This window comes from Lepidochelys kempii, chromosome 10 (genome assembly GCF_965140265.1).
Source record: "Lepidochelys kempii isolate rLepKem1 chromosome 10, rLepKem1.hap2, whole genome shotgun sequence".
NCBI classification, from domain to species: Eukaryota; Metazoa; Chordata; order Testudines; family Cheloniidae; genus Lepidochelys; species Lepidochelys kempii.
This window is the reverse complement of record NC_133265.1, coordinates 71,742,324-71,763,113: the sequence shown is the minus strand read 5'-3', so window position 1 is coordinate 71,763,113 and position 20,790 is coordinate 71,742,324. Positions and strand designations below refer to the sequence as shown.

Genomic DNA, 20,790 nt, shown 5'->3' with positions numbered 1-20,790 from the left:
ATCTAAAGTGATCATCAGGTGGGCCATTTCCAGCACAAATCCAGGTTTTCTCACCCTCCACCCCCCCACACAAATTCACTCTCCTGCTGGTGATAGCCCATCCAAAGTGACAACTCTTTACACAATGTGCATGATAATAAAGTTGGGCCATTTCCTGCACAAATCCAGGTTCTCTCACCCCCCTCCCAAAAACCACACACACAAACTCTCTCTCCTGCTGGTAATAGCTCATCCAAAGTGACCATTCTCCCTACAATGTGCATAATTAAGGTGGGCCATTTCCAGCACAAATCCAGGTTTTCTCACATCCCCCCCACCCCCATACACACACAAACTCACTCTCCTGCTGGTAATACCTCATCCAAACTGACCACTCTCCAAGTTTAAATCCAAGTTAAACCAGAACATCTGGGGGGGGGTAGGAAAAAACAAGAGGAAATAGGCTACCTTGCATAATGACTTAGCCACTCCCAGTCTCTATTTAAGCCTAAATTAATAGTATCCAATTTGCAAATGAATTCCAATTCAGCAGTTTCTCGCTGGAGTCTGGATTTGAAGTTTTTTTAATTATGCACATTGTAGGGAGAATGGTCACTTTGGATGAGCTATTACCAGCAGGAGAGTGAGTTTGTGTGTGTATGGGGGGCATGATAATCATGCACATTGTGTAAAGAGTTGTCACTTTGGATGGGCTATCACCAGCAGGAGAGTGAATTTGTGTGGGGGGGTGGAGGGTGAGAAAACCTGGATTTGTGCTGGAAATGGCCCACCTGATGATCACTTTGGATAAGCTATTACCAGCAGGACAGTGGGGTGGGAGGAGGTATTGTTTCATATTCTCTGTATATTTATAAAGTCTGCTGCAGTTTCCACAGTATGCATCCGATGAAGTGAGCTGTAGCTCACGAAAGCTCATGCTCAAATAAATTGGTTAGTCTCTAAGGTGCCACAAGTACTCCTTTTCTTTTTGTCATCCACTCTGTGGCTTCCAGTGACACAGACAGCCTTGAGTCATTCCATCTGGAGAAAAATTTTAGAGAAGTGCAGTTCACTAGGTGTTCCATGGTTTGGATGTCTTCTCTATATTAGCATATAGGGTTGTCCTTCATTTTCCATTCACGTACTTGGTAATTACAGTGCCCACAGGAGGTTTTGATATGCTTGCGCTGATCCATATCTTACATGGCATGGGGAAGCAAGGTGGTTGGTCTGTAGGATCCATAATCAGGTCTTGATTGTTGACCCTGCTATTTTCACAGCCTTTGCCACTTGTCTTTTGGTTGGAGTCCTGCGGTTTTAAGAGCTTTGGCCACTAACTGGAAAGGGTTCCTTGAGTTAAGTTGACATCTGGGAGATCTTTGTAGATGGGCAAGTCTGGGTTCATTATTGTGTGGTCATATTCTTGTATTATTATTGTTATTATTATTTATTATGCTTTTCAAAGGGATGGTGATAAGATATGTATGAGGACAGAAAGCTAGACTGCTGCTGTTGACTTCAACACTCCTGTGACAATTCTCATAACAGTGTTTAACTGCATAGTGACAAGTTTTGTATGTATTCTACAAGCCCGTACCGGCACACAGTGTTCAGCTGCTGAGAAGACGAGAATATGGCTGTGTGATAACGAACTCAGACTTTCCCATCTACGAAGATCTCCAGCGTCCCCCTCTCTTCCCCCTCAAGATGCCACCTTAAGTTGATGCACATTGATAGTAGGTGAGGCTACAATCCAGAACCACTCTAAACTATACCTGGAAGTCCACATGCCTTAGTTTGGTGCCACAGAAAGTAACATTCAGGCACTTCTTTGCATGCTGGTTGCTCAGCTGGAACTTGGAGACAGCTGTTCTTTGAAGAGATGTGTTCAGAGTGCTAGATAAAAAATGAATTCCAAATGGATAACAGTCATTAACAACACAGATCAGCCACTGAGGTAACTACTCCTAAGCATCACAGAAAAATGTAGCCACCCTTTGCAGTCTGATTCTCTACCTCACTGTTCTTATTTGCATCAACTCAAAACCATGTACAGAATGATGTCATTTATGGGTGAGGTTGTCCCTTGCTGGGGCAGAAGCTTAGGATATTGTAGCTGCTCCATTGGGGGCTAGAATTTCCCCCTCTATTCAGAACGTCCTCCTAATCCCCCTACCTGCTCATTGCAGCATAGTCCACTAGCGGATGAGGTACCTTATGGCACAAGTTCACCTCCTTCCCTGGGCCAACAACAGCTTCATTCCCGTGAATCAACCAGCCCTCTGCCCAAGGACAGAAGACCCCATTGGTTGCTCCCTTACCTTGCTCAGTGATATCTGGAACTCTCTACTGAGCCATCAAGGCAAGCTTCGTTACTGAAAGGTGGAGACAGTTCTACCTTGCCAAACTCTCTTAGGTGGAATATGAGGAATGTTTCATCTGTGATCACCTATGGGAGATACTGTTTTAAAGACTAGGATCAGACTGAGACAGCAACGTGCCAGGAGTGAGTGCAATGATAACACCAAGGAAGTGAACCTACAAAAGGCCTTTGCTGTGATGGTTTTGCTGCTGTGAAGTGTTAGAAGCTGCTGTTCAAAGATTTTTTTCTTTCTCTTTTTTACTATCTGACCTTCTCTCTCTCTCTTTATCTTGCATGTGCACAGTCAGAAACGCTTCCCATTTGGTTAGTGTGGGATGAATGAAAATTTGTTTTAAGCATTCCCCAACAGAACATTTCTGGGGCAAAAGAGTGATAAAAATCAAATCAAGTGGAGACCAGGAATTTAATTTTTCCTATCAGAGCCAATCTGTGATGCTTTATCTCTTGATAAAAATTTGATATTTTATCCCTCTGATAATGGGAGACTGATTGTGCTGCTGCCTCATAATTTTTTGTTTGTTAAAACTCACCCCCTCAGGAGGATCTCAAATCAGAGGCAGAGATGGTGCTGTGCCTCTTTTAAAGACTCAACGTATGTTTAAGAATGAACATTTCCTTACTGTAGGTGGGATTCAGCAGGAAATGGATCTCCATTCCATAGAGACAGTATCTGTGACCAGAGTGCACTCCCGGCTTCAGAGCCGTCCCTTCAGATAACAAATTGAACTCTTCTCCCCTACAAATGGTTGGTTGTTTCCCTGGGTATTGTATCTTCCTGCTGCATCTGATGCTTCTTATTCCCAGCTCTGATTGGATCACTACCCCATGCTCCATTCTTCATGTCAACTCTGGAAAGTAGAAGTTAGAGATCTAACCTGGTGGGATCCAACTTGATTTTAACCTGCTGTTATAGAATGATCGAGCCAAATCCTGAGGTCCTTATTCATGTTTTTCCTCATTCTTCACTTGTCTAGACTCTCTGGGAGTTTTGCCAGAGTAAGGACTTCAGGAATTGGTCCATATAAATTAATGAAGGAAACGCCTGTTAAATCACCTCCTCTCTCCACTGGGCAGCGTAGGAGTGTTCTGTACAAAATGACTTCTAGTGTTTGGGCAATCTAGTTATACATAAGCTTCTACCACTCCCCAGAGGAGTCTCTTCCTCGGCCTAACAGATCTTACCAATATTCAGCCTAAATATTCCTTTGCTAAGTTTCATCCCATTAACCCTGATTTCACCCGTCTAGCACTCTAAGTAATTCTTCTTCCTCCTTGCTGTTATGCTCAAAGAGCAAGCAGTGTCAGCACAGGAGACTGGGGATTGCACTAAGAGGAACTGTGTTTTTCAGAGAGAGGAAAGCACCAGGCACTAGTGGGAGCATTGCACACAGTATGAGCAGCAATTTGTAATTCCCTGTGAATACCCTGCGGGACCCTATCTGCACTGACCCCCATCTGCAGTCTCTCCCACTGGGCCACATGTTACCTTTTATACATGCAAAGAAGCCATGACTAAGTCAGTGGGGTTGGTAGCTGTAGACTAAGGAGAGTGTCTGAACTCAGGGCCATATAAAGTCCTTGGGGCAAATTCACTGCTGGCATAAGCAGGCACAACTCCCTGGAAGTCAATGGAAGTACATTGTAATAGGCTAATGACGCCTTTGGTCCCTTGCATGTGTGACTCACCAGAGAAATCACTGGAGGGTTGCCAAGCCTTTGCCCTTAGTTGGCTGAAGTTTGCACTGCAAATTAGGTAAATATAGATACCTCTGTGTATGAACAGTGAGTATGCAGCATGAAATATTGGTGCAATAGGTTACAATATTACCGTTTTGGAGTTGGAGAGTTATTAAAGTTCTGTCCCACTCAGGTTCACTTTTTATAAAGTATCATATATCACCCTGAACCCATTACACTGTCACATAAATTATCACAGTTTCCTTTCCCCATCATTATAGATTACCATGGGAGAATGTTTTATGACAAAGGAAACGTTCTGAGCCTTTTTCTCCTGCCTGATTCATTTCACGTGAAATCCTTTTCTTGGGGAAATCTGCCCATGGATTTAGCAGTTCTCTTTGGACCTCCGCACTGGACTTAACACTCCAGCTACCCAGGCCTGGGGAACCCATGAGAGAGCTCGGGGTGAGGCTTGTGGTCCCACTGCCCTTGATCAGCGTTAGGACTAGTCCCATTTGTGGGATACAGTTTGGCTGTGCTCTTGCTTAAATGTCCCCTGGACTTCCTAGCTCCCACTAGCTGCAATTCTTAGTTGCTCTTACACCTGAGTGCCCGGTACCATCACAGCAGGACTCATTCACAAATGTACTCCTACAGGAACTAGGGTTGCCACTTGTCCAGATTTTTGCAGGATCATCCCTGTATTGAGGTAGCTGTCCCGGGAAATCTGAAAAGGTGCTCCATACACAATGCCAGCTGTCCAGTTTATGGTATCAGGATCATCCCAGATGTCCTGTTCTTTTGTACCTAAGAGGTGGCAATCCTACAAGGTAATAGCACCTTCGTCCCCCGTCTACCTGCCATGCCTCAGATAGATTGCCTCAATATAACAAGGCAACCTGTGTTGCTCTCATCCCAAGGTCTAACTTTCAAAACACACAGAATGAAAATCGGTGATTTGCAGTACAAAATACTTGAGAACGTCTCAAATTGCCTACTGTCTTTAGAACAAATTCAGGCTATGGTATGTGTCGAATGTGGGCTGTGAATGATAGATACTCATGTTCCTCTAACCCTAATCCGCTGCCAGCTACATCAGCCACCTAGATAATCTGTTGGAAGGGCAATCTGGGAGATTAGTGCTAACAGCAGCATAGAGACTGTGGGAAGGAGGAAAAGGGGATGCTGTGCCAAGCCATCCTCCATGCTCTGTAGGCAGGGTGCCATGTCCGTGGAGAAATAATGCCTGGCAGCTTCTTCCCACGGCTTTCAAATGCCTCAAAATAGATCTAAAACCATACTTGACAGCTCCCCGAGTGTAAAGATCAGAAGTGGCACCGTGTCAAGCTGCACCCAGCCTGAGCAGCGTCTGCCTGTGTTCTGACTGGCCAATCATCTCTGAACGTCTCGAATTCAAAGGTGAATGAATTCAAATGACACGTGCAACAAAAGGAGGTTGCCAAGCAACCTGGAGCCTGAAACACCCCCACCAGGATATTGAAGTAGAGAACAGGCGGTTCATGGCCAAGACAATTTACACTTGTAATGTTCCCTTTTTGCCATTTGGAACAATAATAATACATTTATTATGTACTTAAAAAAACCCCAACCCTCCTGAATAATGCAGGGATGCAACAGATGGAGAGGGAAGGAGATTACCAGGTCTTGCGGCAACTGAAAGAGTCTGACAACTCGGTATCAATGTCTCATGTCTCCTGTGAGATGTGTAATAGGTGGCCTCACGGCCAGCTGCTTTTCTGTAGTCATCCCATACAGTGTTCTTGTGTCTGCCTCGCACCATATACTGTCTGCTGTCTGGCTTAGTGTAGCTGTCAGGCTTTGGGATGCTGAATGCATGTGTGTTAACAGCATTGCACAAAATAAAGCCCCATCATGCTGAGCGGCGGGCATGAAAGATAAACTTTGGTTGTCGAGCCCTGAACTTCCAAGGTGAGTGAGAGAGAGAGAGAGAGTGTGTGTGTGTTAGCAGATGGGGAGAATCCAAACCCAGATAGTCTGAACTCAATGGGCATTGGATATGTAACCTCTATCAGCTCCCTTTAAAATCCCAGTCCTATATTGTGTGGAAACTGCTTATCTTTACAGTGAGCAGAGTCAGAATGAAAGAACCCTGAAATTTGAGGAGCTCAGAATCTCTACCTGGATCAGGCCCATCTGGAACTGTGCTGCACTCCCCCTCACTTGTTCTTTATTCTGAGGGACAATGGGATTTTGTTGGTTTCATGTTTCTCTCTGCCTCTGTTGCTGGCTCCCCCATTTGCTGTCATAATCTTCAGCAACGTCAGAATTGCCTTTGCATCAAGCCTTGATGATGTCAGAGCCAGAGGAACCTGACAACAGGTATAAGATTAAGCTGCAGGTGCAGGCAAGCTGTACTGAAGACACACAGCCCCTGTTTTCATGCAAATACCCAGAGTCATAATGAATGAAGGGAAGAGGAAGAGAGATGGGAAATGTGTGATATGTTAGCAGAACTCTTACTTCAAAGGATATTTTTTAAAGTTTCCCAGGAGGTGCTGGTGCCTCTTTAATCCTTCACCTCAGGATTCCTGGCGTCTATTGGTGCCCTGTTATATTCTGGGCATGTTGAAATGTTACACAGTGTAACAAGACATGATCAGTTGGAATAGGCTTTATGTAGCATGAAAAGGTTCCTGTGCTTTCTCTTTTTATTATTTGCATTCTCAGAGAAGGTTATATGCCATGTGGGCTTTGCAAAGATAAATGGCTGTCCCGAGTTTTCTGGCAGCATCCCCAGAATTCAGCAAGGATTCTGTCTAAGAACTGGTCTAATACTTTTTATATCTGGTCTCAAATTTTAGCCTTGAAGGACCCATGTGAGAAAGAGATCCCGAGTGACTGTACATGTCATGAAACCACGTGCAACTGGGCACCACTGACAATTAGGAGACACTCCAGTCTGGAACAGCAGATAGGGAGGCAGGACAGGTGTCAAGTTCACTGGCCTTGCTGTGTGTGAGGCCCAGCAGTGGCATAGCAAGGGGTGAATTGAGTCAGGAATGTGGTGCTTCAGCAGAACCCTGTCTGGAGCCAGTACTGCAATAGCAGGGGGAGTTGGAGGTCAGGACTGAGCTGCATCCGCTGATTTGTGTCCAAGAAACTCGCACTGGGCTTGTCTATGCTTAGCATGACTGGCCAGAGCCATTGTCCAGAACTTTCATGAGCAATAACATTCATCACCTTTACTAAAGCAATAGTAATGCAGATAGGTGGCTGAGTGGCTTAAAGTACAAGATCAGCTCACTCCTAGGCCCCTGCTTACCACAGAACTAAATCTATGTTTCTGGGATATTTCAGTGGAAGGGAATTTTATGGCTGTGTCATCAGCAATTTGTTCTATTTACTGCATCATTAGTCTTCCTGCAGGGTGTGATCCAGGGATGCACAGCAATCCAGCATGGGATTTATCAGTGACTGCTTGTAGGGAGGGAGCATGTGCTAACAAGGTCTCCGGTAGCATGCAGTGCGCTGGCTGGCATGCGCCTGTATTGCCACACTCCTGTGGATGGAAAGTCAGAGCTGCTCACGGGTAAGGAACTTACTCTGTAGTTCCTGCATGTTTTTAAAAGAAGGCTTCAGTTGATATACCAGAGGCCTCTCTAATTGGAGCCAAAGGTCATGTGTTCCACCCCAGCCATACCATATATCTACTGTTACCTGATAAATTTCAATAGCATCCATGTGTGAAGCCAGGAGAAGAACACCCCCCCCCCCGTGAATTTGCTCGAACCCATGGGCCCAATCTTGCAAAGTGCTGAATTCCGTCAACAACCCAATGTCTTCAGTGACGGATGCGGTCACTCTGCACCTTGCAGGAGTCCTCAGAGGGTGCAGAACCCAGGCAAGTGAAAAAAACCCAAATAACCTCCACTGGGTTTCTGGAAATAAGTTCTGGTCATGCTCCAGCCTCTTACATCACTGGCAAAATTATGGCAAAGCTTTCCTGGGCTTTTGTGGATGGCATGCTCACCCTGCTCTCGGGTTTTCTTTTGGCCGAGGGCAGAAATACATATGCTGGAACGAGACCTCTCAATTAACATGCTGCACTTACTCCCATGCAGAGAAGAGATAAGAGTTGTTAAAGCTGCAAAAGAGAACACGTTTTATTTTGCTTTGTGCTGTTTACAGCTGTTGTCCATTCAGAGTTCTCAGGAGCCCCATTCCCCGCTACAACTGCACAGTCCCATAAGTTTAACTCAGCAGTGAGACTGAAAAACAGCACTAAATCATGGTGATGGGGGAGAGAAGAAAATGTCTGGAAATGGGAAAATGCAGCTGATGTCTTTGCAAAGGCAGAAGTTTTTGCTTGTTGCTACTTTAAAGTGCTACAGACAGATGGCGCAGAGGCCGTAACAGAACAGGAGCCTCACCCTCTGAGACTGGCAAGATGCTGCTAGTGGCTTTGCAAAGGCCAGGGTGATCTTTTCTTGCAGTTTTTAAATGCTCAAGGCATTTTCTGTATTTTGATCAGTGTAACCCACAGGAAGTCATAGTATGTGAACAATACGGAACTAATATAAGGCTATCAGGAAACTGAGCTCTAGTTCGCGTTGCTTTACTGGACTCATGATACAGCAGCTCTGTGTGAGTTCTCAGATCAGAGGTACAGCTTACATTGTATTATACTTGCTTACTTGTTGGCAGGAGGAGAGGGGGCTTGGGAGGAACGAGGGAGAAAGAAAGAGGGAAATTAACTCTAGATCTGAGTCTGTAGCCCAGACACTTACAATGAGGAATAACTAAAGAACTACATATGCAGTTGTCAAGAAGAAACATGGTCTATGGTTTGATACAAATGAGTAGGAAATGAGAAATCTGAATTCTGTTTCCATCTCTTCCACAGTCCTGTTTTGTCAGGCAAGTTACTAAACCTCTCTTTACTTTACCTAATTATTTGAACATGGACATTATGAGGATTAAGACGTGAATGTTTGTAAAGTGGTGACGTTGGGATCCTCAGGAGGCGCTATAGGAGGGCAAAATTTTATCATTTGTTAATTCAGTATTTATTTACTGAATAAGCAATAATATTGTAAAGAGTAGCTGATGCCTTTTGCAGGGCCACAGGTTCTGCTTGGTCCTGCCCTAAAGGCTTGTCAATCCAGGTCCCCTTGAGCAATATAGGTACAGCAAAAGAATATGTTCCATATTTCAGAAATGATCTGATAGAGCTGGACAAAATCATCTTGGCATTGGTGTGACACTAACAAATGCTGGTTTGCACAAAACCAAAATACACAAAGTCATGCTCAACATTGTGAATACTCACAACAGTATCATTTTTAAGCAAAATAATTCTTCTTTCACTTTTGTCCCCAGTTCCTGCCCACATCCCCCCTCCTGTGCTCTTCTCCCTCCATCCCAACACCGATCATCCCCATTCCCAGACCTTGTCCCTCCCTCTCTCCATGGAGCATGCTTAGTGAAGATGGAATGTGCAAACTGAGATTTTTCAGAGGCTTATTACTTGGCCAAGTTTAGACATTTTTTCACAGGAACAGCAAGACACATCCCTGATATCACGATGACTCCCTCCAACTCCTGTCAAGTTTCAGCTCCCTTCACTAAAGCATGAAGGTGTTAGAGTTTCTCAATGCAATAGTTGTAAAATTTTTTTTAACATGGGCAAAACAACATTTTTAGCTGAAATTTCCCAAAATAATTCCTCTTTAAGCAGACACCTGGCACTGAAAATTTCAACCCCAGCAAATAGTTTGGCAAAGTTGTAAGCAACTGAAAACAGTGTCTTATAATTGAAAGTGTCAGGCAATAGTAACTATACGTGTCACTAGTTGCACCACCTATGTTTACTTAAATCAGGGAAATAATGTCTCTCTTACTTTAAGTGAGTATGTAGTGATGGTTGACCTCAGACACTGTCCTCTTTGCAGCCTGCCTAGATAAAACCTATATCTCTATTCTTCCTTTATTTTGTGCAAAGTCACCTGCACAGTTGTAACACCAGTGGGTTTGATTCCCCCAGCAGTGCTAATACCAAAAGGTCTGACAGTTTGGAGGGCTTAGGAAGTTTCCCAAGATCTTGCATCTCAGGCAAAATCCTAAGGACAGGTAGATGCTTAGGGGCTTAGAATGTTATCAGCTGCTCAAGGAGAAACACACAAGGTGAAGTTGGGACTTAGCAAATGGAATCCTGTCCTGTCACCTTTAAGCATCAGCGCAATTTGTCATTAATTTACAGGGTCAAACTTTCATAAATGGCCTTGAAATCTGAAGCTGCAGTTTCAGGCAGAAAACCCTATAGCTGTGCATACAGTTATCTATGCAGGCAAAGTCCGGGATGGTGGGGGTCCATGTGCAAAATCATGGGTGCAAATTTGGAAGCCAGTTTGAAAATATGGCCTTTAGAATTAGGAAATGTCAAAACCAAAGGAGCGTTGCCTCTCTGTTGGCTCACTGTCATATCATTCTCTCCAGGGATTAAAAGGCAAAATGCCACCCACAAAGATCAAATACAAAACAAAGTTTTATTTTCTGTTTTATAGGCAATCGTCCCTATGTGGTGCTCATGGCCCGTGTTCACCCTGGGGAGAGCAATGCCAGCTGGGTAATGAAGGGGACTGTGGAGTTCCTAGTGAGCGGTGACCCCATTGCTGAGCTCCTGAGGAAATGTTTCATTTTCAAAATCATCCCCATGCTCAATCCAGATGGAGTCATTAATGGCAAGTGAGTTGTGACAACCTTTGTTTACCCTGGGGCTGTCTGAGAAACCTTTCCTGGACCTATTTGGGAAACTTTACGTCGGTTTGGGCAGCAAGCCTTATCTTGGGAGCCCTTGGTCAGGAGAACATCCTTCCTGTGGATCCTGGCATTCTGTGTTAGTCACATACAGCCACACGAAAGCCACTTGTTTGGTGTCTGATTTCACAACTGTGAGTAGCAATAATAGCTCTCAGCTGCCAGGACAGAGCTGTACCACAACCTCATGGCCTAACTTGGTTCTAGCTGGCTAAACAGAAATCCATCTGCCCCCACTAAATCATTCAGTGCAGACATCAGCTGCAAGATAGCAATGCTTGGGAATAACTTGCTTTAATTAATGTTTTGCATTGCCTGAGAAGGGGGAAGAGGATTATGGATCTGTTTTACCTTTGTGTTTTCATTTAAATACTTACAGCCAGTGATGCTCCCGTCATCTCCCCACTCACATTTCTTGATGGATTTTCGGTCCTCTTGGGCCTAGGGAATGCTGATCTGCTCTGAATGCTCTTGGGGGATGTCTGCACAGCAAAAGCTGTGCGTGGGCTCGCCTACCTGAGCTAGCCCCCTGGGTAACAATAGAAGTGAAGACCGTGCCGGGAGGACTTCAGAGTGGATAGTGAGCTGAGTACGTACCCTGGGTCTCTGCTGGGCTTGTATTACCTGTGCTGCAGCGCCCGTGCTCATTGTCTTCGTTACTATTACCCCTGCTAGCTGGATTCAAGGGAGCTCAGGTAAGGTAGTTGTACATGGCTTTTACTGGGCAGACATACACTTGGAGTCTTCTTTGCATGCTCCCTCCTTTTCCACCCCAACACATGCACGCACAGTCACTCACTCCCTCACTCTCTTGACTGAATTGAAGAAATCACTATCCTGTTTCTGATGTAGAAACCTGAAATACAAGGTAGCCAGTGAGTTGGAGAGAGACCCTATTTTAGAACTTGGCTAGAGGAGATGGGCTTGTGTGATATTTGGGGAAACCCCAAATGCTTCTGAACATGGAGTTTGCCCACTTGTGATGGGTATTTGGTAGTGGCACTATAATATAGTCACTGTCTTCTTTTAGGGTGATCATGTTTCCCCCTGGTGACAGGCCTCAGTGATTATAACAACCTGCTGATTACACCTAGAGGAGTTACTCCTTTTGGTCAGGAGTAGGGGCTTCCATTTTTGGTGCTGAAGGTGTTAAGTTTTTGATCCTCACTGGTGACCATGGTTCATGCATGTGTGTGGCCACAGTTTCTTATAATAGGCTAATCTCAAAAGTCTGGGAAATTGGTCTCAAAAGTATGGCTGCTCCTTCAGACTTCTTTAGTGTGTAAAACTGTGTTGGGATCTTCTGGGAACACCCTTCCTTGTGGCATGTGGACCCTTCTGATTTTGATACAGGCTGGATGGGACCCACGAGTGCAGAGGTAGTAGCAAAAAATGAAAAACAATGAAAGAAACTGAACATAACTTTATCAAACTTCCCAAATCAATTCATTTTGAGTTGGTGCAAAAGCTTTGGAAAGGTGCTAGAGGTTGCTTTGATATTCCCCAGCCTGTCACAATGCTACGAACCATCATGTCATTCATGATATATCACCTCTAAGGAAGCCGGCACAACAGCAGCTTGGCAGCTCCATTTGATGGAATAAGACATAACCCCTGAGTGTTCTAGGTCTCTGCAGGCACCAAATGCCCTAATCCTTCCAGGCAGCAAAGGCAAATTGAAGGTGGATGGGTTTTTCTGTCGTCCCACTCCCCCACTTCACTGCACTTAAAGTCTCCAGCAGATGGAGGAACGGAGGGAATGTCTGACCTTTCTTTTTCAAGCATTCAGGAGGTGACTCTTTAAGGGTGGGACCTCAACAGGGAGGATAGAGCTCTGCATGGCACTCAATGAAGTGCTACTTCCTGAGCTCATGTCACCCAGGAGGAACTCTGCCTTACCTGGTGCAGAGGAGCTCAAACCTGACTTTGGCGATGGGAGCACCTCTTGCTCGAGAGATGAACCAGGAGATCCTGGTTCAATTCCTGGCTCTTCCATTGACTGCATGGCCCTGGGCAAGTTAAGGCTTGTCTAGATGACAAGTTAATGCATGGCAAGTTGGGGTGCAAATCTATGGCACACTAGCCTGCCACGTGCGAGAGGTTCCCTACTGTGCTTTGATCTCCTCTACTCTGGAATGGGGGTAGATAAGTGCACGTGCACAGCGGGGAACTTCTAGTGTGCGGTAGTAGGGTCCACATGTCCAGTTAGTGCATGGCAGGCTAGTGTGCTGTAGATCTACACCTAGCTTGCTGCGCACTAACCATTCATCTAGGCAAGCCCTCAGTTTGCCTTTTTGTGCCTCTGTTTTCCCAGCAGTAAAACGGGGGTAATCATAGATGTTAGAGATGGAAAAGACATATATCTTGTCCATCTCCCTGCAAATGTAGGATTGGTGCCCATTGTACATTTACGAGTGTTTTTACATGGTCTAATTTCAAATACTACATTGACTATTCCACAACCTGGCACACAGGAAGGGTTTCTGATACTCAGTGTATATTCTTCCCATCTCTTAATTTCATCCTCCAATTCCTGGTGACACCCTTTATAATTATGTTGTGAGGCTTAATTAATTAAAGTGTGTAACATACTTCGAGATATTCAGGTGGAAGTTGATAGATAAGTGCCTAACTCTATCCATCCACCTGCTTGTGAAGCTTCCAATGTATTACACAGGGGGCAGGAAGACATCTCACCTGTGTCTTAACATGGCTTCCCCCTTCTCTGCCCCCTCTGCTCCAGTGAGATATCCCCCCTCCAGGCTCGCTCCTTTCTCACAATTCCATCAGAAATAATAGCTGGAGAGGTGAATGATCTCAAAATCTCTAGTTTTCACACCAGTGAGATACTTCTGTGTCAGCCTCCACTTGGGAGCCATAAACCAGTCAAAAGAGCCATGTACTGGGATTGTTATTAATCTGTATTACAGTCATGCCTGAGTTCAGGGCCCAATGGTGTTAAGCCTTGCACATGCATATAGTCAAAAGTGGTATCTGCCCCAAACTGCTCATATTTTAAATAGACAAGGCAGGAAAAGTGTAAAAGGAGAAACAAAGGCACAGCAGCAAAGTGACTTGCCCAGGGTCACACAGGTTAGTGGCAAAGGTGGGATTAGAACCCAAGCCTCCTGACTCCCAGTCCAGTGCCCTCTCCAGAGGATCACATGCCTGTTAGGCAGGATTTAGCAGCACATGAATGCACCTAAATACTAAATTAGTATTATTATTTGTAGTACCTAGGAGCCCTGATTATGGATCTGGACCTCATTGTGCTAGGCACTGTACAAACACAGAACACAAAGATGATCCCTGCCCCAGTCTAACTGCTGCTGGGTCCCACATCTCCCTCAACTTGTCCGTTTCTTTTGCCATGGCTCCCCACTGTTCCCTTCATTCCTCTGCTTTCCTGCCGTTGTGGGTGCTCTGCAGATAGTACAATAATGTCTGTGGTATCTAAGCACTAGTCTGTACTGGGCTCTCCAATCCGAGGCCTGAGCCTCCATTATTCTCCATGGTCACAGAGTTCTGAGTCATGGCGTCATGTATACATGTGTGGCAGCCTGATACTCTACTCCTTGCCTCTCCTGGGCCAGGATTCCACCCCCTCACCATCTCATTGCCTCCCCTCCCAGCCCCACGCCCAAAGGGTCAGGAGGAATTAATGCCCTCCTTTCCTCTTTGGAAGGCTCTTAGATGAGCCAGCCAGGGCAGTTTGATTGAGATGATTACCTTGAGCATCCCTGCCTGGCTGTGGCTTTTTAATGAGCAGAGTGGTTGCAAATCTCTCCCCTTCGGAAGCACAGACTTCTATCAATCTCTCCCTCTCCCCCCCCCCCCACTTTGTGCCGTGGATTAATGCTGCTCTAGTCCCCCTATCTCAGCATCTTTCCTTATTTAAGAGAGGATTAATTTTTCTTTGTTGGCAGTGCTTTGAAGCTCCTCCTCCCCCCATCTTCCCTTGGTCCCCGAGCATGCATAATACTTCATCATCAGTCCTGGAGATGGATGCCAGTGCGGGGCATTTACAAAGGGCTCCTGCTAGCAGCCCTGTCACCCTTGTGGCTCCCCGCCGTACCCAGCCCAACGGAAGAGCACTCTCATCCCAGCAGGGCACTGCACGATCACGCTCCAGAAGCCTCATGCAGTAACAAGACAAGCAGGGCCTCGCTGTTTGCTTTGGTTAATGTGATCTGAAAGTTACATGCGGCAAATATTCCTCTAACGCAGACACGAGTGCAGTAATGTGATTACACTCCAGCAGCACACGGCCGAGATGGTAAGCATCTCTCCTCCCTCTCCGATCTCCCCAGCTCTTCATTTCTTTCAGTGCTTTTACAATCTGTCCCCATCTTTCAGCAATGGAAGGAATCACAGCTCTGGAACGGACTGTAAATGAAGTGTGTGTGTGTGTGTGGGGTGGGGGGTGCTTTTCATATAAAAACCTAGCTCATCAACAGTCATCACAGCTGAACTTGGCTTTGTTCAAACCCAAAAAGGAATTGTGAGCATCACTGTGCGACTGTTGTTGTGTTTGACTGAATGCACTGGTCCTATACCCTTTCCCAGAGAACAGCAGCCAGGCATGTAGCCAATCAAATGACAGATCTGATTAATTTTGCTATATCTGTTAAGTAAAGTATTAGACGTTCCTTATCAGTGCCTCTCCTAGCTCTCATGTACATTCGCACACACCTGCTACCCTTACACACATGCACTTTCTTGCTCACTCACAACCTTCACACACTCACACTCACAAAGTAGTCAGTATTTTGTGTTCTTGTTGGGCTTCTCCAGACACTGCAGTTCTGAATAAATATTGCTATTTATTATACCTAAATTTAGGGTTATTAATTATATCAGTGTAAACCTAATTTATATCACCATAAACAGCAATAATAAATGCTGCCAAATGCTAATACCCAGTGCTTGCGAACTGTGCCTATGCTTGATGGGTTTTTCCCTCCCCACTTCCCAGAAGCATTAAATTAAAAATGATTCAGCTTTGCAGGATCATAGATCAAGCTATGGGTGGGAGCTCTCAGGGAAATGCACTTGTTTAAAAAAATACCCCACACCAAACAGCCTGTGGATTCTTTGTGCATGTTTTATCTCCTCATTTCCCCTTCCCATCTCTGCACTCACAGAGCCCTGCCTAGGTGATGTGGCAAGTATTACCAGTGTGTGGCCAGCCTCTACCAATTTCCAACGTTGCCACCCTCTTCTTTCTTTTCCTTTCCTCCTTTTATACTACCCATCTCTGCTCTCTTCCACCTGCCCCTCTCTTTCCCAATGTTCTCCTCTCCAGGTCTTGAATTGAAGAAGCACATGAGCACTTGGTTTTTCGCGGACATTGTCCATTTTAGGAACAACAAAGCATTATACAGACAAGTTAGCCCTCCCAACTATGTGAGCCTGGAAGTGGTATCTCCCTTTTTAATGGTAGCAAAACTGAGACATGGAGAAGTTAAGTGATTTCTTCCCAGGTCACAGAGTAAGTCAGTGGCAGAGGTAGGAATAGGGCCCAGGAGTCCTGATTTGCTCTTTTAGGTTTTAGCCACAGATTGACCTTTCTCTGGTTTTGAAAAACCCAAACAAACCAAACCACAAATGCTGGTCTAGCATTTCACAGCCTATAGTTACAGATTCAGTTGAGGTCTGCTTTACCTGGGGGTGCCATTACTGGTTGGGTCCTATTTTATTCAGGCTGCTTTCTCCAGCCCAGCTGAGTTATGACTCTTCACTGATTGTTTCACTGAAGCTAAAGTGGCAGGGTTTGAGATCCTAAATAATCATAGAAAGGTAGAGAGGGAAAAACCCTATTAGGTCACATCACAGGTCCAGTGCAAGACTGTTCCCTACTGCACATTTTCTGGGTCTCTAAATAGCCCAAATGATGGGGTTTCTACCCTTCCTTTCAGAGCCTGCCCCTTGGTTTCATAGCAGGGTGCTCAGAAAAGGATAGCAGAAGCACATCACCCTTTATCACCGCACACACTGCCTCCTCTCCTGGCAGGGGAATTGAAGAGGAATTTATTTCCCATAATAAAATATTGTGTGAGCAAATATACTCTGAAGGCTCCCAGCAGTTGGTCCATCTATGTTACAATTGTCAGTGGGTGTGTGGAGGAGTATGGGTTGGGGGAGCTGCTAGGTTTCTGTAGTGCTAGATCACAAGGGACTGTTTAGAGCAATTTCATTAATTGGTACAGTGAGAGGGTTTCTCTTGTCTCATGAAGTAGATCCCGAGCCAAGGTTTTTCTGCTGTCTAAGCCAGCAAAAGTTGTGCTAAATGTCTTTGCAAGCCAAGGTGTATCAGATCCAAGAGAGAAATTTCCCATAGACGAACTTGTATAGATGATGGTACAGATATGATGGTATAGCAGGAGGCTAGCTTAAGTATTTGAGAGTATGGATTAATGTGCTTACTTGCTGGAGGACTAAGAGTCATGTGTTAGGTTGTGTGCATATTCACCACTGTCCCCTGCTAGGGGGAATGTGTCCAGCATGGAAAATGTCTGTGATACAGTGACTTGGTTGGAGGCATGAAAAGCAGATATAAACTCTATAGGCTAGAGTCACCCTGCGGAGGGGGGATTCGGCATGGGTAATGATATCCCCGCTGCCTTTCCCCAGGGGTTCTACCAAGGGAGGGCAGCTTTAAAGACCACCTAGAGCTCCATGGGCTCTCCTCCAGTGGAGGCTGCGCAGAAGAGGCACTGAATCAATGTATTTCCTGGCAGACTTCCATGCTGTTCCCACCCATTTTGGATGACTGTATGAACCAGCCAACGCCAGCTCCCCTCGTGAAGTAGGGATTTGGGGGCAGCTTGCTGATCTCCTGTGGAATGCCTGGCTCCTGTGGAGTGAAATGGACTCTGTTACTGCTATTGACAGCTAGGAGGAATTCCCTGTTAGATCACTGGTAGAGGCCTGTTTGTTTGGCACGATAGGCAGCAAGCCATGGGAAGCATCACATTTTAAACCTATCCCTTTGCACTGTGCTGAGGTCACAGTCCACCCACAGCACTCCCCTCCCCCAAGTAATCCTCCCTTTGCAGCCAATGGCTTTGGGCCGAAGATACTAGAGCCATGATACTGCCTTCTATCTGCACTTTCAGCAAAGTGTTATTTATTCTGTTCTTTATCTGCTGGCACCGCCTTGCCTCTTGAGTTATTAGCTTTATTTGCTTATTACCAGTGTTTCCTCCTCCGTCAATGTGCTCCCATACATCTTTGGTTCTCAGGAATATGCTTTCCTCTCTATTTACTGCTTTTCCTGATGCCTCCCTCCCCCAAGCACCCTTCTTCCCTTTCCTGGCAACCCATCAATGGCCAAGGAGATAAATAAGCAACATAACTCTTCCCGGCTATTATTTTTGTTGTTGTGGTTGTTGTGAACAGTAATCTATATAATAACACGGAAACAAATATTATTACGAAAGTAATTACAATAAATAAAAAGCCAAGAGGGGAGATGAAGGAAGGGGCTGCCAGGGGAGTGATTGCAGCATGGTTTTTAAAAAATGTAATTTCCGTGGGATGTTATCTGCCACTCTGGTGATACTCTATCGTTGGGGGTTGTGACTAATCAGCAGCCAGTCGTTGTTGCTGTTGTAACATACCCTCACCTAATGTATTTGTGTGCCTGTGTCTTTAAACAGTAGCTTGTCTATGTATCTGCACCAGTCACACATCAGCAGTTGGTTTTATTGCCTGGTGCTTTTGTTTCCTTTAAGCTGGGTGCCTGAGTCACTGAGGTTTTGGGGACTTGGCCATTCTTCCTTTTCTTTTCTAATGTTGTGAACTTCCAGGATTTGGGGGATTTTTTTCCAGGAGCTCATGGGACTGAAAGCCAGGAACACTTGTGTTCTAATGCCTATTCTGAAACTGACCCTCTTTCTCTGCTCTTGGAGAGATCACTAAACCTCTCTGCCTCAGTTTCCCCATCTGTACAGTGGTGATGACTATACTTACTGTACCGCATAAAAGGTAGTGAGGACTAATTTGTTAATGGGCCAAATTAAGACCTGATGCGAGCACATGCCTCTTCTCCTTGTTTCAATAGACTTGCACTGGCTTAAAGCCAAGGCTGTCACAATGTTTGTAAAGCTCTCTGAAGCTGCGAAGTACTTGGTAAATAGTGCGGACATTGACTTCAATAAGCTCAGTAATAACAGTATTCGGGACTACTAAATGCTTGGAGTTTGTTTAGCCTAAGATATGGTATTAACTTGTAAAATGGGAAGTACCTTCAGGTTAACATCAGTATGATGAGGTGAAGAAAGAAGTTTGGGCTGTGTTCCATGATCTCAGAAGGGAGTATTTTGCTGTACTTCAGTGCTCATACTCCTGACTGACAGTAATTTACAATCTGGCTTCCACGCTTCTTGGAAGGCAGTTCTGGGAGCCAAGAGACTGGTGCATGCAGTTGTAACTTTGTAGTTCTAAAGAGTAAATTGAAAAATATCATTACTGTTATTATTTATCTATTATTACAGTGTAAAGAGGTTATTTTACTTCTGTATTTGGCATTGGTGTGACCACTGTTGGAATACTGTGTCTGGTTCTCAGGTCCACAGTTCAGGAACTATGTTGACAAATTGGTGAAGGTTCAGAGAAGAGCCATGAGAATGATTAGAGGATTAGAAAACATGCCTTATAGTGATACACTCAAAGAATTCGGGCTATTTAGCTTAACAAAGAGACGATTAAGGGGTGACTTAATTACAGTCTGTAAGTATCTACATGGGGGAACACATATTTAATAATGGGCTCTTCAATCTAGCAGAGAAAACTATAACACAATCCAATGGCTGAAAGTTGAAGCTAGACAAAATCAGACAGGAAGTAGGGTGTACATTTTTGACAGTGAGGGTAATTAACCATTGGATCAATTTACCAAGGGTCATGGTGGTTTCTCCATTGCTGATCATTTTAAATCAGGATTGGATGTTTTTCTAAACAATCTGCTCTAGGAATTATTTTGGAGAAGTTCTATGGACGGTGCTATACAGAAGGTCAGCTTAGATTATCGCAATGGTCCCTTCTGGCCTCGGACTCTGGAATTATGTTATTTTTGGTTTGATTATACCTTGTGTTTGTTACAGTTATTGGAATCTCATGGTGTGTAATATTTATTATTCACGTAGCACTCAGTATGCTTGGCAAAGAGGCAAGAAACGGGTCTCTCGTTGCGAATCTACACATTAGTCTATGACACTGTAGTTGATCACACTGATCTTTTCTGGGGGGTTGACTGGTATATCTGGGGGTTGACTGGTATAGCTAGATCCATCATGTTGAAACTCTCCACCCTCACCTTTTCAATCTCCACCTCCAGTCCTGCCTCTCAGCTCTGCCTGCATCATGGATCCTTACTCAGACCCTGTCCATTCGTCCCTCCTCACCACTTCTTGTGTCCACTTCTCCCCTTCCAACTTTGAACATTTTGTCATGCTGTCCTCTCTCAAAGCACCTCATTCCTATCTTGCTTCTTTCTTCAGGCCTCCCATCAATGATCAGCTATGACTGTCTGCTGCCCTTTTCCTGATTGTGCCTTGAACTGTTTGCTTTGTATCCCCCCAGGTTAGACTGTTCACTATTTGGGGCAGGAAGTAAGACCCTAGCTAGCTGTGTGTATCTGTAAAGCACTATGCACATCGATAGCGCTGTATCAGTAACAAACAGCAACAATAACTGGCACCAGTGAATTGGAGCTCAGGGAATCTAGGGCATGATAGGCCAGTAGAAATCACCACAACTGGCCGCTCAGGCCAGATAACCCCTTTTGGATATTAAGGTCGGCCTCTGTAGGTCATAAAGCTCTGTCATGGCCGTTTGTATATCTAGTTCATTGTATCTCAGCCATGTTTTGTATGTTGCTGTTGTGGTCCAAATCATTGCACAGTAGAGTAGCTTAATCAATTACTAGTCTGCTAGGCTTCAGTGCA

The 20,790-nt window shown here is 44.9% G+C and overlaps 1 protein-coding gene across 1 annotated transcript in view; it reads left to right on the top strand.

Annotated features, from left to right (window-relative positions):
* The window catches only part of AGBL1 (AGBL carboxypeptidase 1), a 354,690-nt gene that overhangs the window by 102,521 nt on the left and 231,379 nt on the right, over positions 1–20,790 (top strand). The window contains exon 16 of the mRNA XM_073304655.1: positions 10,588–10,768. Coding sequence (XP_073160756.1) covers positions 10,588–10,768 — 181 coding nt within the window. The remainder of the gene's footprint in view (positions 1–10,587; positions 10,769–20,790) is intronic.